The 27,559-nt window shown below is 33.0% G+C and overlaps 4 protein-coding genes across 12 annotated transcripts; 2 read left to right on the top strand and 2 right to left on the bottom strand.

Annotated features, from left to right (window-relative positions):
* Positions 1–1,789: 1,789 nt before the first annotated feature.
* On the bottom strand, positions 1,790–22,378 carry LOC105125454 (actin-depolymerizing factor 1-like). Of its 4 annotated transcripts, none has more exons than XM_011026099.1 (4): positions 22,368–22,378; positions 14,395–14,405; positions 2,316–2,581; positions 1,790–2,200 (listed from the first exon to the last, which is right to left on the bottom strand). In XM_011026099.1, exons 3-4 carry the CDS (start codon positions 2,561–2,563, stop codon positions 2,110–2,112), a joined length of 339 nt encoding a protein of 112 aa, XP_011024401.1. In that variant the 5' UTR covers positions 2,564–2,581; positions 14,395–14,405; positions 22,368–22,378; the 3' UTR covers positions 1,790–2,109. The 4 variants fall into 4 exon arrangements, with proteins under 4 accessions (XP_011024401.1, XP_011024467.1, XP_011024326.1 ...); XM_011026165.1 differs by lacking the exon at positions 22,368–22,378 and adding an exon at positions 14,841–14,844; XM_011026024.1 differs by lacking the exons at positions 14,395–14,405; positions 22,368–22,378 and adding exons at positions 5,515–5,524; positions 9,379–9,383.
* LOC105125682 (transcription factor bHLH110-like) lies at positions 6,711–10,806 on the bottom strand. 5 transcript variants are annotated; one of them, XM_011026281.1, is made up of 10 exons: positions 10,556–10,806; positions 9,893–10,055; positions 9,612–9,669; positions 8,745–8,863; positions 8,513–8,607; positions 7,852–8,049; positions 7,572–7,652; positions 7,365–7,430; positions 7,183–7,242; positions 6,711–7,062 (listed from the first exon to the last, which is right to left on the bottom strand). In XM_011026281.1, exons 2-10 carry the CDS (start codon positions 9,939–9,941, stop codon positions 6,919–6,921), a joined length of 870 nt encoding a protein of 289 aa, XP_011024583.1. In that variant the 5' UTR covers positions 9,942–10,055; positions 10,556–10,806; the 3' UTR covers positions 6,711–6,918. The 5 variants fall into 5 exon arrangements, with proteins under 5 accessions (XP_011024583.1, XP_011024818.1, XP_011024744.1 ...); XM_011026516.1 differs by having other exon boundaries at positions 7,572–7,646; XM_011026442.1 differs by having other exon boundaries at positions 8,745–8,860.
* Positions 15,044–16,862, top strand: LOC105125972 (40S ribosomal protein S15a-like). 2 transcript variants are annotated; one of them, XM_011026697.1, is made up of 4 exons: positions 15,044–15,149; positions 15,767–15,910; positions 16,005–16,165; positions 16,497–16,862. In XM_011026697.1, exons 1-4 carry the CDS (start codon positions 15,074–15,076, stop codon positions 16,593–16,595), a joined length of 480 nt encoding a protein of 159 aa, XP_011024999.1. In that variant the 5' UTR covers positions 15,044–15,073; the 3' UTR covers positions 16,596–16,862. The 2 variants fall into 2 exon arrangements, with proteins under 2 accessions (XP_011024999.1, XP_011025081.1); XM_011026779.1 differs by having other exon boundaries at positions 15,059–15,149; positions 15,773–15,910.
* On the top strand, positions 21,284–26,672 carry LOC105126096 (ras-related protein RABE1c-like). The gene is made up of 9 exons (XM_011026881.1): positions 21,284–21,396; positions 21,504–21,588; positions 24,329–24,401; positions 24,847–24,947; positions 25,062–25,127; positions 25,478–25,575; positions 25,828–25,890; positions 25,974–26,066; positions 26,223–26,672. The coding sequence occupies exons 2-9, from the start codon at positions 21,516–21,518 to the stop codon at positions 26,304–26,306; spliced, it is 651 nt and encodes a 216-aa protein (XP_011025183.1). The 5' UTR covers positions 21,284–21,396; positions 21,504–21,515; the 3' UTR covers positions 26,307–26,672.
* The last annotated feature ends 887 nt before the right edge of the window (positions 26,673–27,559 follow it).

Genomic DNA, 27,559 nt, shown 5'->3' with positions numbered 1-27,559 from the left:
TTATCTTCGTCTCATTATTCTGGTCATAAATTTTAAAAATTAACTCAAGTTGTTTTTTATTTTATTTTTAATTGATTTTTCATTAGCAAAAAACTAATTTTTTTAATTTATTTTTTATGGGGTTATTACAGTCTTGTGACTTGGACTATGAGTTTAATAGGCTGATTTAATTGACTCGAGTTTTTTTTTTATATATAATTTTTTTCTCAATTTCATCTTTTAATATTGAGTTAATATATAATTAAGCTTTGTGAATTATTTTAAATTTCTTTTTGTGAGGTTATCTTCATCTCATGAGTTGGGTTACGGGTTCGACGTGTTAATATAGGTTGACTTGAGTTTTTTATTGATTTTTTTAATTTTATTTTTCAACACTGGGTTGATTGAGAATTAAGTTTCATAATTTTTTAAAGAAAATTTTGCATTCTGTTGGGTCACGGTTTAACAAGTTAACTCAGATTGATTTGGGTCATTTTTCTATGTTTTTTTAATTATTTTTTTTATAATTTTATCTTTCAATATTATTTTTAAAAAAAATTTAGATTCATAATTTATTTTAATCTATTTTCTATGAGGTTATTATAATCTTATAATTTGATATGCGGATTAATAGATTAATCTGAGTCTATCTAATATATTATTATTTTAATATTTATAAGAAATTTCATCTTAAATATTTATTTTGAGTCAAATTATATTTTCACTGATTATCTTAATTGTATTTGAATCTGCTAACTTGAACAATCATATTAAATTAATTTTTATATAATTTTTTTACTAAAAAAAAATATTAACTATACCTAAATATTTTTTTATATTAAAAATAATAATTTTACCCAGGCAATCATCTTTTGCATTCTATTTTTTCTTTTGAAGGTTTAAACTAGCTAGTTACTAGTTTTTCCTAGTTCCGAGGTGTTGCTAATAAGCAATCATACAATACCGCTCTCCGAGCCCAAACAATCGAGCACCAGGACACTTTATATTATACTCTGCCGATATTATTATGGCATTGTGCTACAAGGCGGGAGGGAGGGGTGATGTTCACCACTTCATCAACGTCACTTGGAATAGATTTGCATAGAGCATGCGTCTGCGAGAATTAAGTTGGAGTATAGTAAATGAGCGAAGATTAATAGATCGAACTTAATCTTATTTATCTGAACGCATACTCATATTTTATATATGTAGTTGCAACACTCGCTGACTTTTAATGCGATCTTGTGAGGTCCACTTTACCGTAAAAGACACCTCTTGCAGGGATACGGCTGCCTTGCTATTGTTGTCGCTACCCATCTACACAGATGAAGATAAATGACTTTGACTTGAAAATTGAATAGAATTTTAATAACTGTCACGCAAACTTCATTAATTTTTATTCGAAGCATTTTCCCAACTCCACGGTTAACATCCATCTCAAGTTGATTGCTAGCGATTACTCCTCTCCGATGGTGGTGCCTACCATGGCGGTATTGCTGAAAATAAAATATTAAAAAAGCGGCCAAAGTAAGCGGTCCGGCTTGGTTGCGACCTTACGAGAGCAACACTGCAAATAACACTGTAAAGCAAACGCTGCATGGGTAAACTTGACAGGCTAAGCATATATCATCGAACTTTTGATGTTTCCCTCTGATAAAAGCTCTCTCCTACGTGATAGATATCTGACCATTCAACAATCGGGGATCCCACTCGGAGTCTTTTCACTTCCACACCTCTCAATTCACTACCAAAGTTCCATTAAATATATAGCATGGATCCCAATCATGCCCGACTCCCTGTGGTTAATTCATTGTGGATAATTAAACGACGCATAATTTAATTGAAAGTAGATTTCACCCTATTTTGAGGGCAACATATAATAAATGCCTCCACACAAATCATCATATAACTATTGTATGTAAGTAACACACTGGAGAGGGTACTCGCCCCATTAATCCACAAACATAACAGGAGAAGAAAGTTTAATAAGAAAAATCCAAGTGCAAATATATAAACATTAAACTTGTTGAACTCAATGGTATGGACTCCCTTGCATGGCAGGCAAAGTATTTAATTCGAACGGCTTCTAATAACATCGAGCCCCATCTCTGTAGGATCACTAGCTTGCAACTAGATCTGAATACCATCTAACTCTCTCTTAAACCTATCCTTGGAGCTCGCATAAATCATCTTGCTTCTCACCCTAGATATGTCAGGGGACCTTCATACATATGAAAGCAATAAATGAAACAAACAATCAAACAGAAATCCAAAAAGAAAAATCAAAGAATGGTAACATATGAGGTTGTTAAATTTTACAGGGGGTAATCTATTACAATGCAATGAAAACAATCCTGCTCTTCTGGCAGTTCTCATCTGTTACATAATCAAAGTCATAAACAGCATATCGACACTCATTGGCAGGAAGACTGGCAGTGAAGTCTTCGTAGCTATCAGTTGGTTTACCAAGCTTCTCCACAATCACCTGCTTTAGCTTCTCCTCAATCTTGAAAACAATGAAGCGGTAAGTCCTTTTTGCTTTCAATTCCAAAAACTTCAGCTTGCAGTCATCATGCACAGCCATCCCAGACGCTGCATTTGCCTGCAAATGGAAAGAACAACTAGTTAGTAACCCACTATAGGTGAAAAGGTATTCCTTGGCCTTATCTCTTTACAAATGCCGCTGCATTACAGCTGGACTTGCAGTTCATCCATAAAAACAAAGATAATGAAAGCAGCAGTATCGTACTCCTAAAATCATTAAGGATTGGTAATACTTACAAACCCCCTTAATCTACATAAATTCCCACGTTACACCCCATTTTTTTCAGGAAGAGATACTCCAAATCAATAGCAATCAGCAGAACACAAAGTTCTCAACGACGACAAAGTCCTTAAGCAAAATACACCTCATCTCAAATTCCAACTTCATTCTGAGCTTTTATCATATCCTTCACATTTCAGTTCACAATCCACAAGAATCTTCAATCTAAATCATCAGTCTACATTTTATCCCACAAAATTCGTAATCTTTGGAGCATACAAATTCGAGAAATTATCATGACTAAAAGTACTATTTCATTTATCCACCCATAAAGAGGGGAAAAAACTTAAATGCAAAAAAAAAAAAAAATCGGGAAAAAAAAATCTATAAACAAACCCAAAATCAGCCATTTCAAAACATACCTATAAATAGTGAACACAAAACACAGGAGTGTCAAGTGTCAACTAGTACCGACTTCAATAACCAAACAACATACTCTAATATTAAAATTAGGTTAATGTCAACTAGGCAAGTTTTTCAATTCTATTTCCATAAGTATTATATTTTTTTTAATTAAAATAAAATATTTTAGTTTTAAAGTTTTTTAATGTGATGTTTTATATTTTAACGTTGTTTCAGAGTTATATTATTTATATATATATAATTTAAATTTAAAATAAATTAATTATAAATTATATAATATAAATACAATGTCAAATAAATATAATTTAAAATTTAAAATATTTTTAAATAATCAAGATTAAATATATCTTTAACTTAAAATAATTCAACTTAAATAAAATATCAAAATATTATGTAAGTAAAATTTTTTAATACAAATTTTTTAAATATAAAGTTAGGTCAATGTTATCAAGGCTAATAAACTCTAAAACATCTCTTATTTTACTCAAATTCCTATAATGTATAAACATGAAAAAACAACATGAATATAAACTATATATATTAGTGATAAATTTAATTTAAAAAAATTAATACCATTATTAATAAAAATAGTAATAATAATTTTTAACATTATTATTAAAAAAATTAATAAAAATGAACTTTTTATATTTGGATGGTTTAATTAATCAAATTGAACTTGACTTTTTAAGAGCAGAACGGAACATGTAAAATGAAATCAGAACATTTCAAGTGAAATTTACTTGAAAAATCTAGAATGTACTAAGATTTAAAATAAAATAAAAATTATTCTATTTTATTTTATTTTTTAAATTAATATAAAATATTTTAATTATTTTAAACAAAACAAAATAAAATTGACAATCTTAATTGTAAGTTGTAATTTTATTTTTTTTTCCTGCGTCTTATTTTTTGGTTGGGCTCGGAAAAAGGCGAGGTTTTGGTGGGCTTTTTTTATTTCCTTTCTTTCACGTTTGGTATGCGTGTCTGTGGTCGTTCTTTCACAAGTTACCGTCACGGGCATCGGTGCCTGGCTTTTGCTCCATTGGTATGGTGCCATGTTTTTGGCATATGGTACGAAACTATGCCACGTCTTGGGCGGTGAGACTGGCACGTATCAGTACGACTACGTTTAATGACGAGGGGTAATGAACAGTACCCCATGTTGGTGTGGATCGGGGATGGGCTCTGTGACTGCGAGAGGTCAATTTTAAATAGAAGTGCTCTAGGCCTCTTAGTGATTAAACCATTAAAAAAATAGAAATAAATAATTTTTAAGAGTGTAAAAGTTGATTTTTAAGTATAATTGAATGTTTGATATGATAATAAATTGAATTTATATTTTCAAAGGAAAAATAAAAAATAGTTAAATCGTTAGTAATAACCAGAGAGAGATAAATAAAATATTGTATTGGTATGTATTTTGAGATAAAAAAGGAAGATTAATAATAAATATAAATAAAAGAATTGAGAGGATAGAATTTAACTCCACTTTTGAACATTTTGGAGATAATTTTTTTTTCCTCCCTTAACTTAAAGAGTACCGTTTGAGGATAAATTCTATCCTCCCTTAGAAAGTACCTCTGCCTTCATGTGTCACCGTAATTTTAATTTTTACTCTTGTAAAATTGAAGGACTTTTCATCGAAGTAACAAATAAGTTGATTTTGTTTTCATTATATTACAATTACAATTAAAAAAAAACTAAAAGGCATATGTAAAATGCTATGACTCCATATAAATTATATTGTTTATTTTAGCATAAATGCAATGATATTTTTACCCTCTCAAAAAAAAAAACTCTATAAGCTTATGATATATCAAGATGCAATCATTTTTTTTAAGGGATTTATTAGTTATTAAAAAATTAATTAGAAAAAAATTAATCTATACACTATTTTTCACAAATGAAATAACTTTATTACCCCTAAAAACAATAAAAACATATAACTTTAGTTTAAAGTTTTTCATCTTTCAAGTATTATTTGCATGATGAAAAATAAAAATATATTGATACCTTTAAAAGTAAAAAACATTAAACTTGGAGATAAAGGTTTATCTCGTCTTCTAATCTCTTAAAATAGTTAAGTGATATAATTGCCATTTAAAAATCTAAAGTTGCTTCAGATGACGTTTTAGTTTTTTCATTATGTTATTTTTTTAAATTCGTTTAGGTGTTGTTTGATAATTAAAAAAATATTATTTAAAAAAATTTATAATACATAGACGGCATGGGCAAGGTATTCTAGTTATAATTTTCATTATCCGCAACAGTATTGAAAGCAACATGTTGTCTTCTGCATGCTGGTTGTGCATATATTAATGATAGAGATGTAGTTGAGCTCCGATTACTGTTTTTTTCCTCTCTTTTTTTTTTTTTTTTTATAAATACATATTTTATTTCATTTAATTTGTATATCTAATTTAATTTTTATTATTTTAATCATTTTTTTTGTATTTTATTATTTTTTAATTTATTTTATTTTTTAATTTCATCCCTCGTCATTTTATTTTATTTAATTTTGTATTTAAATTTGCTCCTTATTCTTTTGATTTCTATTTTTTATCCTTATTGATTTATTTTTTTAATTTAATCTTTAATTATTTTTTTTATTTTTTATATTAAATTAGTTTCTCATTATTTTGATTGCTATTTGTTTTTTTTTTTTAAATATGATTGAAAATTATACTTCATGATTTTTTCTTCCCTGATTTTCTATAAGATAATTCGAGTCTTACAACCTGGTCACTAATATTGAATATTGGCTTAGTTTAAGTTTGATATTTTTTTAAATATTTTATTAAAAATTGATTTATTTTTAATTTCATTATTTGACATTTGATCATTGGTTCTTGAGTATTGTTATTTGTTGCACTTTTTTTTATGAATTTATATTAATCTTAAGTTATAAGTTTATCAAGTTAACTCAGGTTAATTTGAAGTTTTTTTAATGAATATTTTTTTTAATTTCATTACTTGACATTAAATTATTGAGTCTTGAGTTTTGTGATTTTTTTATTTTTTTTTCCAGGAGGTTATCCCAAGTATAGATTAATTAGATTAACCTAATTTTTTTCATATTGTGAGTGTTGTGGGTAGTGAGTTGGTCAAATTAACTTATGTTGAATCATGTTTTTTTTAGATATTATTTTTTTAAATTATTTTTTAAATTTTATTATTTAATATTAGATTATTAAAGTTTGAATTTTATATATTTTTTTTTAAAATAAAAATTATTTTAATATTATATCTTGAATGATATAGTAGTTAAATTAATTCAGATTATCGTAATCTAAACATCTTTTTTATATTAAAAAAAAATTAACCAGTGCGCGGCGTAGCGCGCCACTTATCCAGTAAAATCTAAAGGTAATGCATCCCAGCATGTGACTGGTTTCCAAATACTGAGAAACTTGACAAGCCATAACATGAGCATCCCTGCTAGCCTTCAACACATGACTGATTTTTGAAATACCAGTAGTCGCCATCATAGAATGAATATCAGCCAGCCACAAAAGGTACTTCCCAACTAGCAGAATCATTTGCATTGAACTCAAGTGATCTTGCACTCCCCGAATATCAAAATTACATATAGCCCCACCTTACAACAATCACTATTAGTGAACAAAAACCCTAATTAAGCCTGAAAACGACTAGTTTCCCTGATCAAGGAAGCTTTAAAATGGATACCATTGATTAAAAACAATTACTGTTGTGCCGGGGTTAAGCTAAATATATGTTGTCGGGGGCGGTAACTAAAAAGTCGTGGCACTGATGTTCTTCCTTGGATAAGAACTGGGATCGACGTGGTCTTGCTGTTGAGTCATTTTCTGCATGAGTGATATGGGAACGAAGCAAAGTCCTCTACTTCGCAGATCAACCAGTCTGCCCTCAATTTCCTGTGATAAGCCCAAGTTGTCAACAAGAGCATTAAGATGATTGAGATATTTGAGCACATGCATTAATTAATTTATGCCTAAAAACAGTATGGATACAAATTTTGGTGTATATCTATCAACCTGTGACTGTTGAATAGGTCTTGCACGACTGTATGAACTAGTCAGCATCTGAATCAGATTCTGTTCCAAAACCAAGAAGACGAATAAAATGAATAATTAACTAACAATCCAAGGGTGTCCAATCTCAAATTTGAACTCTTGCAGCCTGATTAATAAATAATAATTAGCTGAGCAGATTATACCTGAATCTGTTCTTGAAGGAGTTTAATGTAAAGAGAAGCCTCTTGAAGAACAGAGGCAGTATCAGTCTGCAATAGAACCGCAACCATAATTGAATTTCTAAAATGACAAGGGAATAAATGATTCCACTTGAGGGATTAAAGATCAACAAAATATAAAACCAAGGCCATCCCACCCACCCTAAAGTATTTACGTATAAATCAACCAACCTTGCCATATGGAGAGACCAACTTTTGAAGTGCTGTAATTTTGTCACTAAGCTTCTGGCTTCTCCTCACAGGCACCTGAAACTGCCAGCCGAGATAGAAAAGCTTAAGAACTTAAGAAATGCTTGGTTAGCAAGAACATCTTGATTTGTACTTTTCATGTTCTAGAAATGGATAAAGTTTTTGTCAGTTTCAATTTCTTTTGGTCCTATTTCTGGTCTGTTTCCTCGATCTTTTGGTCCTGCATTGCTCTTATTGTTGATACTTGGCATGCCCTTCTTACCTTTTGCTCTTGGATATTGATTGATTCCATGGCTTGATGATTCCATAGTTCTCCAGGGGAATTAGCCTTCTTTCTCTTATTAGTCTTCCATGTACTCAAAGCGGTCTTGTTTTCAACGAGATCACTAGGTCCTCTTTGGGGTAACAGGTTAGCAAGCTCATTAATTGTCCTTTTCTTAATTTGCATAGCCTGAAACTCCTGAAGAAGAAGGGTAGAATTAGGAGATTGATGCTCTTCTTTGTTATTCTACAGACTGTTATTAAATCAAATGTTGAAGTGCAGTGCAGGCTAAGTCCATTAGGATTGCTGCAATAAAAAATCATCCATCATGTGATAAGGACTGCTCTATTATTCGATATCCCATGAATTTTAGTGTCCATGAGGACTTGCATGCATCATTTGGCCGACCCTTTCAAGTATTTTTCATTTATCGGGAACAAGCCAGGGCTTTTTTTAGTGTCCATGATCATAAATTAGTATTTTGCAAAAAGATTTATTAAGAGGCCGGAGATGATCTAGATATTAAAATAATTGAACTTGATTTAGTTTAATGTACAACTCTCATTTATGACCGAGGACACCCGAAAATCTAAACAATTTACTTCAAATCTTTCTCACATCACACGCAAAAAGTAAGAGGGATGAGTACTCCATTATTTACCATTTGAACCTCTGGAACAGAGACCCTCTTGCTTAGTAGCATTGACTGCTGTGAGATGTTGTTACAGGTAGAGGATATAGATTGATAACCTGCCACTAAAGAAGGGTGAATAAGCCATTAAATTCAGGACATAGGAAACTGAGATGGTTGGCAGAGTGGAAAGGGAACTCCAAAATCAGGGAAAATCGATAAGTATTCTCTAAAGCTCATAGTGGGTGGAGAGTCACTGAACCTGGTTGATAGTTACCGAGGGATTGATAAGGAATAGAGAAGCCTCCATCTCTTTGCTGGTGGTCATCATTGAAAACTTTGGAGTCCAGATAAAAGCTAGTAGTGCCATGGACATTCCTGCTTAAAGGAAATCAGAAAGCAACATTAACAAGAAGTGGGCCGAATCTATCGATCTTGCACACAAAAGGATGAATCTCTCCTCTTGAAAAAGTGAAAGTTTGAACTTTCAATGTTCATATTATTCAATCAGCTTCTTGAAGAAGTGAATTTTTTTTTTTTTTGAAAAAAAAGAGTTGACTGAAATTGCTCATAACAAAGACATAAAGAAGTCGCAGGCAAGACAAGGGTTATATCAAGTGCTTTTGAGTCTAAATGTGGTTAATTGTACTTAAGCCAAACTCCAAACTAAGATAATTTCTGCTGTAGCATCACAGTCAAGGCTACATTTGAACGGCATGAGTGTATTGGATTCCTTTTCTTGACGTATTTTCATGCCATCACTTTTCATGGACACAGTACAGAATAGATATTGGTTACAATGACACAACACAATCCAACTTCATGCATGGAAACTCGAAGTCCAGCTCAACGGACAGGCGTTTACATTAACATGATCCAAAGGAAGTTGGAAACACTCTGTCTTTTATATCATCAACGTAGTCATCAGCTAAAAACACTACTTCTTATTTGAAAAAATAAAATAAAAAATACTGCTTAATGTATATGTGGTATCTTTCTACTTGACTTTCTTCAAGGGAATCTTGATTTCACTACTAATTTTTATTGCAGACAGATAAAACAAACAGAAAACACCTTTTAAGATTCTTTATTGTTAAAATAAAAGATCAAGGAGGACAAGAACACATACATCTTGTCATCCATTGGCATAGATACATCCAAATTTGGCATCTGAACTTCATTGTTCCCTGAAACAATTGGTTAGATACAAACGATATTATGTAATTGGTATCCCAAATCCTTTTTTTTTTAAATGTATATTATTAATATCTTAGCGAACTGATGATCAAGAACTTTAGTCCCCAGTTAATTAAGTCAAAATCAGTTCAAGCTTGCTCACTTAGCGCCTCTTAATTCAATACAGTTTAAGCAAGAGGAATACTCTAAATTTTAAGAGATTGAGATGATTACCGAAGTTGTAAAGATGTGAAGATACTGGTGGAAGAAGGGCATTCCTCATTTTGAGAATCTACCTGTAACTATATATTCTCTACTAAGAGATTTCTTAAGAAACAATGTTTCCTGAACAGAAGACCGAAATCAAAGGCTTGTTCTCTGCTTCACGCGCACTGACCTGGAACGAGAGCCAAGACAAGGGGGAAGAGGTGATTAGATTATGATACAATCAAACTGGCAGCGGCCTATATATGCATATATACATCAATAAAATTGTTGAACTTATGGTGTTGGAGTTCTTCTTAGTTGGAAGATGATATTTATTTTCAAAAGAAAGAATTACAAGTGGTCCAATAATGACTGAAAGGGGTGGTGAGAATCTCAGCTCTGCACAAATATTAAGCTTCGAAGGGGGAAAAAAATAATTTTGATCAAACAATAGCTAATCGAGGTACATGAGAACATGATGTAACTTGCAGAATAAATGCAAATTATTTAGCCTGGCACTGCAATAGTAGTCTTAATTTATTTTTCTCATGTTAACAGATTTTGATAAAAGGTTTTTCATACTTCCTGAAAAATTATCTCATAACCAAAACCGAGTAGAAAACATTCAAAAGATAGAAATGCCGGGCATGAAAACGTTTAATGCCTGATAATAGCCACGCCTTTCCTCACCTCTGATCCGAAAGACAGAGAAGTGCTTCCCAGCCCTCTTTTCTACCTATATAGGCTCCATGATGCATTCTTTAAATTGCTTTGTAGCCTGCAGTAGAGAACTCAATTAAAAAGACAATTGAGTGAAGGAATTATATTCTTGATGTAAATATGATCATGTGGGGATTGTTTGAGTGTAGCAACGGCTCTTTCCCTCGAAAGAGAAAGTAGTTTCGTGGTCACAGCAAAGCTTAAGACTATTTATTGCATGATGAAAGGAATATGAAACGACCAGGGTGACTCATTGGAGGAAAGAACTAGCTTTATACGTTGGAGGAATGGCTGGCTCTAACAGGCAATTAACTTACTCTTTGATATGTGTCCCTTTCTGAATTTCACATTTTGACTTGTTTTAATGAGGTGACATCAAGTATTTTTCTCTTAAAATTTAATCAAACTTCATTGTATTGATTAGAAAAACACAATGCAGCAAGAACATGCGTGGCACTGGCATCAATCTGGCAAGTTGTGAAGACAATATTGGATGTTTTGGATTCGGTTTGTTGCGAGTTCTTGTCTTGGCTCGTGGACAAAAATTAAAATATTCTTTTGTTGTTAAGAAAATATAGTAATACTTCGGCGAGGAAAAACCATGGCAATGTTTAATTGTTTTCAGACTCACTTTTCAAGACAAATAAAAAATAATTTTTATAAATGAGTGGATTAAGTACTAATCGACTGATATCATTTGGAAAAATTATGTAGTCAGCTTGATCAAATAGCGTTCCCTTGATGTGCCTTCTTTGGTAAATATGAAAGATGAAAGAGGGAAAAAAGAGTGAACATAATTTAATTAATTGGCTTCGAAACAAGATCAACACACCACTACGAGTCTACAGGTAAACTGTGCCTCGGAAGCTGTTAGGTTAAGAGATTGAATATATCATTTACGAACGCACTTGATCATATACATAGCTAGTTCTATGATCAAAAGGAGCTTAGATGGAGCTAAATGTAAGCATATTATTATCAAATTATATGTATATCCAAATCGAGAGTTTCAACCGATCGAGAACATTAATGTATATATAATTCTTATTTCAGTCCTTGAGTTGTTGCAACCACTTATGATATTTGAGAAATTAGAGTTAAAGGGTGGTCTGCAAGCCTATAAAAATACAGAAAGAGAGAGAGAGAGAGAGAGGCTATGCAATAAGAGAAAGAAAAGAATATTTCCATTATTGATGAGCTATGACACATTTCGTTGGTTTAATTTCTCAAAACGAGGTGCAGGAAGGGAAATCTGAGGAAACAGGTCAGTGTGACGGCATAAGATTGGCATTGCTTTGCATTGGGACAAATTTATCTTTTTCTTGAGGAAAAAAGAGACAATTTCACATGGACGATCCCATTAAAACCACGAGATTAGCATTAATCTTTCGTTAAATAGCATAGACGGCCAAGGCACTTAAATGATTGTTAACAATGAGTTCTAGATCTTCAGTGAGTTCCGAGTTGCGATTATAATATTTACTCCATAATAAAAGAATCTACCAGGCTCATCCCTTTGTCTTCTCTGCATGGGTTCTTGCTGCTTGTCCATGCATTGCCCACGAATGCTGACCTTTTCCCTTCTGCCATGACAATTTTATCATTCGATAAGTTGTTAATCGTATAATCAATTCCTGCTATCGTACTTAATTGAACAAGAAATTAGGGATAAGAAATATTTAAAACTTGAAACCTCTAATTAATTTGGAGGTTTCAGGTTCTAATCTTGAAATTAATCGATTATAAAACAAAAATCGAAGATAGTTTAGGGCAGAACTAACCTTTAGAAAACAATAAAACACCCAGTCGAATAATTAATTACGTATAGCTTGATTAATGTTATTTTATTTTTGGTATATCATCATATGTAAAATTAATACATTTTGAATATAATTTTAAAGGGTATAATTTAATTGATTAGATTTTAAATTTATTTTTCAAAATTTTATAAACTTCAAGATTATTAGAAATTTATATAGTTGTTAACTTTAAAATTTATATGATTAGTTAATGGAATATCCTTATATATATATATATATATATATATATTTGTATAAAATCATCAAAAGGGTCGGTTTGGCTTATCTGTTAATTGTTGATTTACAGAAATATATATATAAGTTGACTGAAGTTTTATCGATAATTATATTTCTCTGTCTCTGCACAAGTATATATGGTGCGATGATCCTGTCATGAACACAGAGTTCTCCAGTGATTAACACGTGTAATTATGCCTGTGTACTCGTTGTCAATATCACGTTGTTTCTATCAATCTAGAACACAAGCTCGGGTTGCAGTGATCCCAAACTCCCATGCAATACTTGTGCAGTCCCTCAATCTGATGGATATTTTAATATCGGAGGGTCAGCCTGTCATCTGTTTCCCTAACACCAATCCTCAAAGCAAATTCTGAATTGTGATTGTGATGACATGCGGAATTCATTTGATAATCTGGGATTCTCAAGTTGCCTCTAAATTGATCTCCCCCTCTTCGTGTTTTTTTTTAATGATTCTTCTTTAACATGTGCATCTACCGACTTGATCAGGAAAAAAATTGCGACAGGTTGGCTTCCATTGTTTCGATCAATGAATGAGTAGATGTCATCCTGTCTCGGTTCCTTTTTAAACTTAGCGTGGATAATGAACCAATGCGTGAAAGATCACCTGTATGTGTAATTACCGAAATTTCAGTTAATCCAATGGAATGCGGCCGCCGAGCATGCAAAGTATTATGCATGGTTGTGCTCAGGGAGGGAGCATCAAGTTTTTGGAGGTATCAATGGAAAGGAATCCGAATTAGCTAGGAGCGGCTGTTTTCCTGTCCGAGAAATAATTTAAAATGTGTAAGCAGTCCATATAATATATGATTCAATATGGTTGACGAATTTTGAAAACCAAAAGGGTCATTAGAGCTTGTCTCTGCGTGCTTCGAAATTAGTTGACGTTTTCCTAGTATATATCTCTCAATGGATGACAAGCCTTCGCCAAGATAAGATTAAGACTGTTCTACGCCGAGGAAACTATATACGATCCAAATTACAATTTCGGAAGAATACACATCGAGGGGATTAAGTGCGTGTACATAGATAGGACTTGGCTAATGAGTCTGCAGGCTTGGTTTGTAATGATTAACATCAAGATTATTGTAATGCTGGAGAATCTATTGCTCTATGCTGATTACCGAACTGCTGGTGAAATCGAAACACATATTTAATTACGATATTGTTTTGGTGTTTTTATTTCCTTCTCCTTCATTCATTTTTCAAGTTTGTCAGATTCGACGGCATCGCTTTACAGAAAGGAGAGCTGCTTTTTTCTCTCTCTTTTTTTTTAATTCAAATGGGCTGTTTTGGAGCCATTTAACTAGTCTCCTCTGTTTGCATTTTAAAAATATTTTTAACAAAATTTAATTTTTTTTATTTTTTTATTCACTTTAAATTAATGTATTTTTAGTATTTTTAAATTTTTTTAATATTCTAATGTCAAAAATAAAATTTTAAAAATAAAAAAATTATTAACATATATTTTTACACAAAAAATTATCTGAAAATAACCACAATTACATTTTCAAACAAATTCAAATTCTTATAGAATTTTTTATTTTTAATTGGATTAATTTAAATACAGGAAAGAGTTTTTTAATGGAGAAATTTCAGGATATAATATTAATAATTACTCTATGAGTGAGGGGTTGATATAGAAAGCAGAGTAAAATGAGAAATATAAAAATAAATAAATTATTTTTAAGCTTGGATGGAATTATTCTTATAACATTCGATGAATTCAGATGTGATCTTTTCAATTATCACTGTTTTTTTCTCTCCTTAAAATACATAAATCCATAAAATAATTGTTAGTGATTACTTTTTGAATATTTTAAAATTTGAATTCAAAACTCAGCTGTTATCAACATTTAAAATAAAAAAGATAGAGTATATAACACAGACATTTGCTCATGTCATTATTCTATAACGGATTTTTATTAAATGGTCGAGACTCGGAACAAGACACAGCAGGCCTTGCGATTTTTTTTGAGTTTTTTACTCTTACATACCATCAAACAAACGGGATCTTTGAGGGGGGGACCCACATGCTTGCCCATAGAAATTCAATTTGATCGCATCAGTTTATTAAATGAGTATTTGAGGTAGTAATAATAGTGTTTTTTTTTAAATATATTAATTTTTTAAAAAATTAATATTAATATATCAAAACAATAAAAAAATTAAAATTCTTAAAAAAACCTGGTTAAAACCTGTTTTAAGCACCCTCCAAGCCTAGCATGATTAATTAATGGGCCTCACTAATAAGTCCAGTATAAGATCCACTCACAGCGAATGGCTATATTCAGCTGGACCCAATATTTCTAGATCCACGAATGACAATGCAAAGCCCGGCTCAACCCTAAGTTAACCCTAGTACGAGGGCATTCTAGTAAATCAAGTTGGTCATACCCAACCAGATATATACACGAACATTTCACGTCTCATGTCTCTCAAACCCAGGCTCTTTGCTGTTTCGACTTGGAGGCGGCTTCGCAGATCGCTTTTTGCATCTCTTCAAGGTGCGTCTTATATAATTTTAGGGTTTCCATTGCTCGCTTCTTAGCTGTGATCTTCGCAATATAAGTTCGCTGATTGTTTTTTTATTTCTTTCTATCATCCTAACTCAACAAGAGTATAAACCTTTGCTTCTGTTTGCCTTTTTTTTTTTTTAAGATGCTTCATATGATCTCACCAGCTCTGTTTAGTTTGTTAGAATAGAAAATGAGAAGGCAAATATTGGAGCTTGATTTCGTGATTTCCTCAACCGCTTATTTGTCATCTAAGACTAAAACGAATGAGCATTCGATGGTCTGTTTAAATTTGATTTTTCTTATATTTTTTTCTTGGCTTTTTGTGATCGATTATATCTGCCAAGTTTATATTTCCTCTTTAGTTCGTTGGTTTATTTGTTAAAAGTTTGCGAATATGTAGATTTGAGGTTTGGGTCTAGAATTGCACGTCTTGCAAAGCTATAATGCTGCTAGCTAGCTTGTTCTAAATCCTCAGCCTTCTAGTTTTCGGGAATAATAGAAATTGAAGATTGGAAAACAAAGCTTTGTAAACGTGACTCACATTTGATGTGCACTTCAAAAACTCTTGGTAGTCATTGACTCTGCTCTTGTTAAAATTGGTATAGCGGCAGCAACAATGGTGCGAGTTAGTGTTTTGAATGATGCTCTGAAGAGCATGTACAATGCAGAGAAACGTGGGAAGCGCCAAGTTATGATCAGGCCGTCCTCAAAAGTAATCATCAAGTTTCTGATGGTGATGCAGAAGCACGGTACTGAGCTATTTTTTATTCGCATGCTATCTGATTATCGGGTTGTTTTTAATTTGTAAAGAAAGTGCAATTCTTATTGGGTTCTGCTCTGTAGGTTACATTGGTGAGTTCGAGTTTGTTGATGATCACAGGGCTGGTAAAATCGTTGTCGAACTAAATGGAAGGTTGAACAAATGTGGGGTTATCAGTCCTCGTTTTGATGTTGGTGTTAAGGAGATGGAAACCTGGACTGCTAGGTTGCTCCCCTCAAGACAGGTCAGTCCATGAAGTATATGAATTCACTTCAATTTCAATTCCTAATATCCATTTCAAAAATATTATGCTATTATAAGTCTGCAAGTGGGATGCTTCAGGATCATGCAATTGAATGCTTTTGTGAATGTTAAATCCCATTGAAATCCTGATTAAGTTTATTCCAATATTCATTAGTGTGGGCATGTGTAATGTGATGACATTTGTTTCTGTGAATTTGTAGGGGATTTATCATTGAATAACTCAACGATCATCATTTTGTTTGTGGTCTTGGCACTGTTTATTGGCTTTTCATTTCTGACTTGTACATTACATTAATGGCTGGTTATTGCAGTTTGGATATATCGTACTCACAACTTCTGCTGGGATTATGGACCATGAGGAGGCTAGAAGGAAGAATGTTGGTGGCAAAGTGCTTGGTTTCTTCTACTAAACTGGGGGTTTATTTTGGTCTGAGAGCGCAATCCATTATGAGAACTTTTTGGATGTATTTGAAAACTTGTTTACAATAGGATTTTGTTTCATGCTTTATTTGTTTTTATGCTTTTTCCAAAGGCTGTTCTTGTTTACATAAATTAAAGTCGCCAATGCTTTTTGTAGCTCGCTTCTTATCCGAAAGCAGCTTATGCTCTTCATTTAAAATATTGTAGTTGGACTTGTTGAAAATTTGATCCTTGAATTAGCATGCAGATGTTTTGCTGTAAGGGCTCTGGTTTGTATAATTCAAGAGTCGATTGCACATCCGCCTTTTTGCCATAGTGGTAGCGCGCTGTTCAGTCAGGGAAGCCCTTTTACATGCGAACTTGTAGTGCATCAACATTCTTGCCCTTTGTCAGTTGTGGAGGCTTGAACGTATTGCTGGAATACTGTACACTACTTTCGTCAGAGACAAGCAGCCCTTTGGATTACCATTTCTGAACAAAACCAGGACATGGTGAAACCTGTGAGTTAGAGAACATTGTAGAGAGGAATGCTGTGGAATATGAGACCTAAGGTCTGCCTGGCGCTATTAATCCACCCGAGGTAACAGAATCACCTCGCTGTAAGCAGGGTTGTCCATCTTAATTACGATTAATTAAAGTGACTTGACCGGATAGATCGTATCCCTGAAACCTTTTTATGGGCACCAATCAAAGCGAGTTTTATTCTTTGTGCTTACACTAGGAGATGTCACTTTAATGGGAACTTAGAATAGATGGATATAACGTCGATGTTTTTTTGGTTCCATTAATCACCGGTGGAAACACTATTCCGCGGAAATCTTTCAGTTCGTTCTGGGCTGTGATTGTCGTATTCTATATCAGTGAATGACTGAGTGATTGATAGTTTATTTTATTAAAAATATTAATCATTAATTTGTCATAAGTATTTTTAAATGTTACATGTGAGCTTGTATTATTAAAAATAAAATTATAAAAATAATAAAATCTAAAATAAATAATACATGGTAAATTGAGTCGGGTTGTTATATTTGATATTAGAACCAATATTGTTTGATTATGCTAATAGAGTCGTCAGGCTTTTTAAATGGAATGAATTGTCAAATCTCACATTGATAAAAAAAAAAAATTGATCTTATTAAAAACATTAATTGCTAATTTGTTATACATATTTTGAGACGTTTGACTCAGATATAAACTTGAGTAATTAGAAATAAAATTATGAAAACAGTAAAGTCTAAAATAAATAATATATGGCAAATTAAGTTTGGCTAGAAAAGGCTTTCTTAAGATTATTTTAAAATTTAATTTTTGATAGTAATTAACAGTGATAGATCTTATCATCAAATAGTTTATGAAAATTGATGCTAATTTTACGTTGATTAGCAGAGCTTGAGAAGTTCAGGTAAAGATTGAAAGTTAAAGTGTAAAATATTTATAGGAAGATTAATGCTGCTAAAGGGATCTCTAACTTTGATCTTTTTAAATATTCATTTTCTAGGAAGAATTTAATTATTCTTTTTCTAGGAAGAATTCAATTATTAATGACCCTCCAAAGGGTTTGTATTAATTTTTATATTATGTCTTGATTGAAATTATATTTCCTTTGGGCTTTAGCCACAATTTATAGATGAAAAAAAAAACACTTTTCCGCTGAAATCACGTCAAGAATGCCCCGCTGGTATTTCAGTCTGTTGGCCGCATTGCATCAATATCCTTTCGAGTTGAGATAGCTATTGGAAAAGCAATCCATGGATGGGTTGTCAAAATTACTGCTCTTTCTTGCATGTATGTTGCCAGTTTTGCAGGAAAAAACGAAGATGACAAAACAAACGGAAAATAATAGAAAGAGATTCCCATTCACAGGATGTTTAACACAAGCTATTTATTGATTCGGGAACAACAGCATGATACAAACCCTAGACAGAATAATGATGAAATAAAAGAAGGCACGTGGAAACTGAATTCCTTGTTCCTTTTCTAATACACGAAATAAGCTGAAGGTAGAATAAAGGCAAAGATGATACAGAATGTTAAGAATGGCTTAATAATTTGTCAAGCCATAGTGATATGATGCATTGCCAAAGGATAGTAGTTGCCCTGACCGTATAAAAACCATCATGACCTTACTTAAAATGATAATCCTCTTCATTTTTGCTTGTCACAGCTTCCATCGCCGCTCTCACTGCAACAACTGGCCTTGAAACCCATGTAAAGGGACTCTGGGAAGGATTCCAGCAGAAAACCGAAATATTGGAGAGATACAGCCATGGAGAGGATTGAAGGGAGATTTATTGGGGTGGTGGTTGTGGGGGTTTTGTAGGTGTAGTCATGGTGCGGGAGAGGATCTTCTAAGCATATACTTTGAAGCACAACTTTTTTGCATTGTCATTGCTTTTCACTTTTTGCTAACTTTTAAATATTTCATGAGAGCCCTAAGGCGTTTGTGGAATCTACCTAAGATATTCTGGGCTGTAGTGTAGTTCTCTCTGGCCACTAGGTATTCCAAGCTTGGCGCCAGGAATTGGATATACACTGCATTAAGCTGGTCTGGTGTAATTCCTGTGCGATTCATCTTGTTAACTTTAACAGCTGGACTTCTTTCTTCTTCTTTTTTTTAAAAAAAGGACTTCATTTTTCTACAACAGGTTAAGTTTGAACAACGGCGTTTCGCATATCACCCTAATAGTTTATGCTTATGTGCTACGTACAGTCCATTTAAACAAGGGAAATCCTACTTGGTCTTTGAAAAGAAATCAAAACCACCGAATTTGCATAGTGTATTTTGACATAGATGCGATATCTTCCGAAACAGTTTGATTAGTTACTTGATATTCAGCAAGAATGATCCCAGACCATTTGTGGATTCTGAGCCAATCTACTTAAGCAGTGACTGGAGATTTGGATCCGTTCAGGTATATATGTGCCATATGGTGCCTCCAGATTTTTACGAAAAAACAGTGGAAGACATACTCGAATGATTAAAAATGCTAGTGGAGATGTTCACATGCGTCATCTACGCCAATAGCGTCTGCCTCGCCCATGTTTATCGTTTGTTCATTTGATACAAAACCCCTCCGTCTCGAGTCATCTTGAAATGCTTGATTTTCACCGAGATTAAATGAATCTCCGGTGAGTATATTAACCAGCATTGACTACCAACTTCTAATTTAACGAAAGCAGTTGATGCGGTTAAACTCGTTTTTCAAAATATTGTTCCAGGCTTCCTTTTGTTTTAAAAAATATTAAATTAATTTTTTAGATAATTTTTTTAATTTTAAAAAATAAAAAATAAATATTATTTTAATCTATTTTTAGATATTTTTTTCGAAAAAAGATTATTACGGTGTTAGCAAACACAAACCAAGCTTTACTTGAAATGGATTCATATGGAGGCCCCACATGCAAACCTATGAAAAGAAAAGCGAAAAATAATCTAATACAGGATATTAGGTTTATAATTTAAATTGATTACCCATTAAACAAAAATTTGAATTGCTTAATTTTATTGGATGGAAAAAAAAGTCAATAAGTTGAAACGTTGACTATGAAAATCGAGCAATTATGATATTCTTGCAAGATAATATCTAAAATTTTGGAGAGTTTGATTGAAATATAAAATATCTTATCCATGTAGATTTATATATCTTTTAAAATATAATATTAACCGAAAAATTATAATATATTTTTTAAATATTTTTAACCCGATCAAAATTATCACAATCAAAACTAAAATCATAACACAATTTAAATTCTTAGATGATCTACTAATTTAAAGTAATCACTTAAAACGATAAAGAAGAAATTCTTATTGACACGGATTTGCTACGCTATAGGTTTTTTAATCATTAGATTTATATCAAAATAAATGTTAACTTTGTATTCATGTAAGCATCTATTATGGTGAATGCTATAATAGTATTATTGAATTTTGATATTATGATAATTATTATTTTTGAAAATGTATTAAAATAATATTTTTTTATTTTTTAAAATTTATTTTTAATATCAATACATTAAAATAATAAAAAAGAAAAAAGAATTTAAAGTAAAGAAAAAAATAAATAAATTTTTTTTTCTAAAAAATATTTTTGAAATACAAAAAATAAATAACCTCTTAATAAGAATTTTAAAAAAAATATCCTATGAAAATATTACACAGTACAATTGGATGACAAATTTACATAATTTCTTAACCAATATAATAAATTCATTTTGAAAAATGAACTTTCATGGTAAGGATATCGAGAACTTTTCCAAAAGAAAAGATATAAGAACCAATTCATTATAATAATAATAATAAAAAGAAATATGATGTGATCAGATGTTTAACTTTATTAATAAAAAATGAATTTGTATAGTTCAGTAATACAGCGGGCTTGGCTAAGCAACACACTTGTTTATTTTAAAATTTTATTTTTTTATATTTTTAAATTAATTTAAAATCTTAATATCAAAATTAAATTTTTAAAAATTATTATTTTAATATATTTTCAGATAAAAATCAACCATTTAGCTCACATAATATCAAAAACTAGCTGAGCATGATTGGCAATCGAATATAATTATAAATCTAATTATCTAATAATGATTAAGCATTTAACGAAGAGGAAGGATCTAAGACAACCAAGTCCATCTTAAAAAAAGTCCACGTTCACTGTCATTGGCAGAATACATCCTTTGAAAAGTAGAAACGTAATATTACGCGGAGAGAGAGAGAGACAGAGACAAAAAGTCCCAAACGCATTGGACACAGTCTTTCTCTTTCTTTTCATTTGCTAACCTAAAAAGAAGGTGATCTATCTTTCCCTGTTTTCGATTTTTGATCTCGTTTTGGTTTCATTTATAAGGGACTATTATTGTTCATTTCTTTCTTTTCTCTTTCTTTTTTGAATTCAAAGAGAAAACAAGCGATGGCTGCACCGCCAGCAAGGGCCCGGGCTGATTATGACTACTTGATTAAGCTTCTCTTGATTGGGGATAGCGGTTAGTTTTTTTTCCTTTCTATCTATTGTCCTGGGTTTGTTGGATTGGAACGGCGCTGTTTCTGTTTTGGGGTTTTGATTTGGAATGTGATGCGGTGATTTAAGGGTGTTTTTTTTTTTTTTTTATGGTTTTGTCAAACGGTTTTTTGTTGTTTTTTTTGGTTTCGTGGTGGATTTAAGGAATATTGACCTGTATGAGGTCAATGAGGCTAATCATTTGAGGATTTGCTTAAATGGTGTTTGTTCGTGATCTGATGAGGTGGGGTTCGGGTTTTAACAGGCATTTGCATCAAAAGTGGCATTGGTCATGTTTATAGCTCCACTCAGCATTGCCAGTGACCTTTCTGTTGGATTTCATGGATGATATTGATTATTATTATTACTCTTATTATTATTATGTTTCTGTGAGGCATTCCCTTAAATTTTGTGTTTGTACGATTAGTGCATTGAATTTGGGTGAGCAGGACCTGCAATGTAAAGTGTTTTAATTGGTCACAGAGCTTGTATCAGTTGATCTTAATAGGATGTGTGCAGCGTTAAGGAAACTTCATGACAGCTTGAAAGTTCCATTATGTACTCGGATGAATGTTATTTTATTTTATTTTTCATTTATGATGCCTGTGCTCTTTTAACAATCAGAGAACCTGTAAGTTTTTTTGTCCGTTCTGTCTCCATCCTTGGCAAATTTTAAGTCATGGTACAGGTTTTCCTTTCATGTTTTGAAGTCTGATCCTACTGTGCTCAAGCAGTTTTATTTATTTATTTACTTAGATCCGTTACATGTTTTAGATTTGGTGATGCTGAGATGGACCATTTATTGAATTATTATTGACTTGGTTTATTTAATTAATTTCCCCATCGAAGTGGGGTTTTGAGAGAGCATTTTGGAGATGGTCCTATCCTGTTCCTTTCTTGAATGAAATAGTAGTGAGCAGGACACATACATGCACCATCAAAATTGCAACCCAGGACACTTACTGTAATATTCACTTTGGCCGGTCTCCCACTTCCCATAAAATACAACTAGAACCTTTTCCAAATTGAAATGACACTTTTTGTTTAGTTAGATATGCTGACCTCTGCTGTATCCATGTTTGCAATTGCATTTGTAAATGCAGATTCATAAAAGAAAGAAAGAAAGAAAGAAAGATGGATATTTTGTCTTCACAAGGGGGGTTAGATTGAGAATCATTCTCTAGTGGTTGCCAGTGTCTGCTAGGAGGTGGTCTGACCTTCGAATTAAAGTTAATGGCTACATTTAGCCCAAATTCAACCTCATCTAACGGCCAATTGTCGGATTGCATTGAACTCTTTGGTGCAATGGAAATCATCAAGAAAAACTGGGTGCATAAGTGTTTTAAAGTTAATAAAAAAGATGAGTTCAGGGAGGAGAAAGTTTGTATGCGGTAATGAATTCTTGATGTTTTGTGGTTTTTCCTGCATTGTTGATGGAGAAGATATGATCCTGTAAATGAGCCTTCTATGTGTCTGTGATGGATAACTTTTCCCTAAGGAGATGCTCCAGATACCCCAAGCATGCATTTTACTGATTTGGTGGAATTTTTTACCAAAAAATTGTCTTAGGATTGAGTTTAGCAATTAAAGACAAAGTAGTAACTGTGGCTATCTATGTGATGCAACTGGCTGCTTGGTTCATTTGTCTTCCTAACTTGAGTCTTTTATGTTGATTCCTTGGTGAAATTGGTAGATGCTACTGTTTGGAGATTAAAGAGAACAAAATCAGACTTATTTGAGTTGTCATGATGCAGTAGTTCTAGGCAAATTATGATTCTTTCTTTGCACTGATCTTGAATGACTTGACTTGCTTTTAATGTATCACAGGTTAGTTTGTCAAGTTTCCCCCTTTATCTTATTTTTTTCTTAGAATAGTAAGTGTATGTTTGATTCCCCAAGTATTGAGAGCAGAATGGAAATGAGATTTCTTTCCAATTCCAAGTAGAATTTATATTTTAATTTTATTTCAAGTTGAATGTACTTATAAGAGAGTCTTAATAACACAAAAGGGAAGCTATTTAGTTCACTTGAAATGTAATTTCTCATTTTTCTGGTGAAATTGTAACCCTTTTGTTGAACTTCACCCCGCAACATTTATTTGAGAGAATTTATATTTTAATTTTATTTCAAGTTGAATGTACTTATAAGAGAGTCTTAATAACACAAAAGGGAAGCTATTTAGTTCACTTGAAATGTAATTTCTCATTTTTCTGGTGAAATTGTAACCCTTTTGTTGAACTTCACCCTGCAACATTTATTTGAGAGAATTCCCTCTCAACAAGTGCATGATGAAGTGGTCAATCTTTGTTCCACCTCAAGAGACCCATGTTATTCACAGTAAAAACAGTACTGAAATGGAATTGAAAGGGATTCATATTCCATATTCACACCTGAAAAATTAAACATACTAGTCAGGTGTTAGCAATCCCACTTGTTGTATGTCGATCAGTGATTGATTTTTGATTGGATTCTTTTTTAAGGTAAACCAGTTGAAAGATTTTTCAGGATTTTTCAATTCCACCAGGTTGCTTCCTAATATTTTACATTGGTAGCTGCTGGCAGATCTCATTTCCTGCCAGTTTGTATCCGACTTTAGAAGTAGAATCTATGTGATTTCAGGGGGGATTCAATCCCTACATTATGGGCTGATCTACATACTGTGTCCTTTTTTTTTCTTCCTCTTTAATGATTATTTGAAATCCCAGTTCTTGTTAATGTTTTTGTAGGTGTGGGGAAGAGTTGTCTGCTTTTGCGTTTTTCTGATGGTTCCTTCACAACCAGTTTCATTACCACCATCGGGTTTGCTTTCCTGACAACTCTCCCAATTTTTTATTGTGAAACTATTTTAGCATTTTTGGACTTGTGAATGTGAAGTAGTTTAATAATACTAAGTACTTTGGGCTTGCTCATGTGATTTACAAGGGAAAATTGAGGGTGACTGGATTTCATGTCGCTAGCTAGTTTCATTATCTTTGGCTCTTCAGATACCGGTGAAAAATTTGTAGTGTAGTGATGCAAATGAAGTTCAGAAATTTGATGTCCCATTTTGGTTGTGCTCATAACCATTCCAGGCAGTTTCCTTGGTAGAGGATCTTGATATGAATGATGCAAATTAGTTGACATATTTTCAACATAATTAATTAAGAGCCCAATCATGTTTCATTTGCTGAATGCTGGAAGGCTACATTTTAACTATTTTTTTCGAGCAGCAATCTGATCCTTTATCTGTACCTTTCTAAAACAGCATTGATTTTAAGATAAGAACCATTGAGCTTGATGGTAAACGGATTAAACTACAAATATGGGATACAGCAGGCCAGGAACGTTTCCGAACTATCACGACAGGTTTGTGTTTGGCATTTATGAATTCTCTCTGTTTTCAAATTTGCGGTCTTTTCCATAAATGCACATTTGAGCCTTGAGCCTAGAGTTGCTTATGTGCTTTATACTATTCTGCAGCCTATTACCGAGGAGCCATGGGGATTTTGCTCGTGTATGATGTGACTGATGAATCATCTTTCAACAGTTAGTTCTCTGATTGCCTTACCATTGGCCTTCAGATTTTAAGAAATCTTAGTAGTATACCGATCTTGCTACTTTTTTATTGTCAACATGTATTACTTGCATTTTCTGTTTTTTGTGTGGGTAATCAGCATACCTGTTTGTTGCTTGATATTTGTTCTGTATATGTATTGCTTGTATTTGGGTGTGGGTAACCTGCAACATGTGTTTCTTGTTAGCTTCCTATTTCATCAAGATGAATATGTGAAAGATCTCCTTACAGATATAGTGAAACTTTTCTTTCATCTTGTGTCTTTCTTCCATTGTTTAACATCCTTGAATCTCTGATAGAGCTAGTGTCTTTTTATGATCAGATATTAGGAACTGGATTCGCAATATTGAACAGCATGCTTCTGATAATGTCAACAAGATACTGGTGGGAAACAAAGCAGACATGGATGAGAGCAAAAGGGTATGCGCTGTATCTTACAGCCTGCAAGAAATGTTTCATTAACGTTTTGGGTTTGGGTTGCAAGTTTATTAACTATACAATGAGCCCTTTTTTGCAAGTTTTCACCCTAGAAGTGGAGTCGTCTTGCTCTTTCTTATAATTTAGAGTGCTTCATTGGGGATCCTCATTCAATTCCTCCATGTGTGTGTGTGTGTGTGTGTGTGTGTTCCATTGATGATAATTAGGAAAGATATTCCTCCCTTTTTTCCCCAGGCCGTGCCTACCTCCAAGGGTCAAGCTCTCGCAGATGAGTATGGGATCAAGTTCTTTGAAACTGTGAGTGCAAATATGCTTCTAGAATGGAATCGTCACAACTTCATCTATTTTCTATTTTCTTACATGCAAAGTATCTTTTGTAGAGTGCTAAGACAAATTTGAACGTGGAGGAGGTATTCTTTTCAATTGCAAGGGATATCAAGCAAAGGATCTCGGAAACTGATTCCAGGGCAGAGGTAACTTTTGCTTTTATTTTGTAAAACTATATTATAATTTCTTCCTGTAGTTCCCTGGTTGGAAAATAGTTTAGCAGTACCAAATCCCAGGGGAATTGTTTTTGTACCTCTCTTCTCAAATATTGATGTATTTCTCCTTTTGCCTGGTGGCACCAGCCTCAAACAATCAAGATTAACCAACCAGATCCATCAGCCAGTGGTAGCCAAGCTGCCCAAAAGTCAGCTTGCTGTGGTTCATAAAAGGGAGAATCAAAATATGGACCGAGAGGGAAGGTTATGCAAGTGGCACCCATTGGGGTGTCGGATTAATGCTGATGACAATGTGCTGGGTGCATGTGTTGTGCCCTGTTATTTTTCCAGAATACCAACCTTAGTGTGTTTAAAGCAGTATTTCAGTATGTGGAATTTATAACATATCTTTTCCCTTTCTGTCGCTTGGGGCTTGAACTCATTGACTGGCTCAATGTAGATGGATTATCCAAATCTAGCTCCCATTTCCTATAAGATGCCTGGTGCTCGTGTTTGTCAGAATTTGTAATCTTGTTTGTGCGCATCTTTGAATGCAATCAAGCAAACAATCTACTGGTAAGTTCGTTGTTGAATTTATTCATGTGATAGCTTGTACCATGCTGCCGCTACATGTGGCTGGCTGATTGCTGGATATATTGGCCATGCTCATTGAATGTCCGCTTATGGAGGCACCAAACGAGTAGAAGTAGAACAAGAGAATGACAATTGATTGTATTGCTTGATTTGACAGTCACGTCCCTTCTGCTCCTCCGGAAAGGCCCTAAGCTCCAGATACCCTCATTTTCAACGGAGAAAAGAAAATGCATTGATGTGCATCAAAGCCATTAACTAAGCCGAGCGGGTAGCATATGATAAGACCACTGATCAGAACAGTTTTTCTGACTTTGTGTTTTGAAATTGTTTAAAAAAAAAATTTAAATTTAAATTTTTTTAAATTAATATATTAATTTTTTTTTTTAATGTATTGATGTTAAAATAAAATTTAAATAAAAAATATTATTTTATGAAGTTTTTTTTTTAAAAAAAAACATCTGCTATCAAACTTCCTCGTCTTGAGTCTTCTGTCCCTCTGTAGCCTGATTACAGCTCCGACCAAGTGGGAATGGCCGCGTGCAGATCGTGGGTTTCTTCGTGTTGGCCTGTTTCTGTCCATCCCTTCTCGGATGCTCGGTGCAGTGTGCCCCCTTTTATTTTATGAGAGCATCTTGCTTGTTGCTATACTTGGGCATGGGCGAATCATGCATGAAATACGCACGACTTTCGACGAGGCAATAGCGGTCCCCATTACAGGTACAAACCACTCGTCATTAACTAAAGTGCGCACGTAATGTCCGAATAAAAAACAGAAGAAAAGAAAACGGAAGCCGTGGTCTTGACTTCTTCAGAATAGAAGTTGGAGTTGGTTTGTGGTTCCAGCAAGAAAGGTGGTCCTACAATCTTAAATACCGAACGGCGCCAGTTTG

This window comes from Populus euphratica, unplaced genomic scaffold (genome assembly GCF_000495115.2).
Source record: "Populus euphratica unplaced genomic scaffold, PopEup_1.0 scaffold1.1, whole genome shotgun sequence".
In the NCBI taxonomy this organism is placed as follows: domain Eukaryota; kingdom Viridiplantae; phylum Streptophyta; class Magnoliopsida; order Malpighiales; family Salicaceae; genus Populus; species Populus euphratica.
This window is presented reverse-complemented; position numbering and strand designations above follow the sequence as displayed.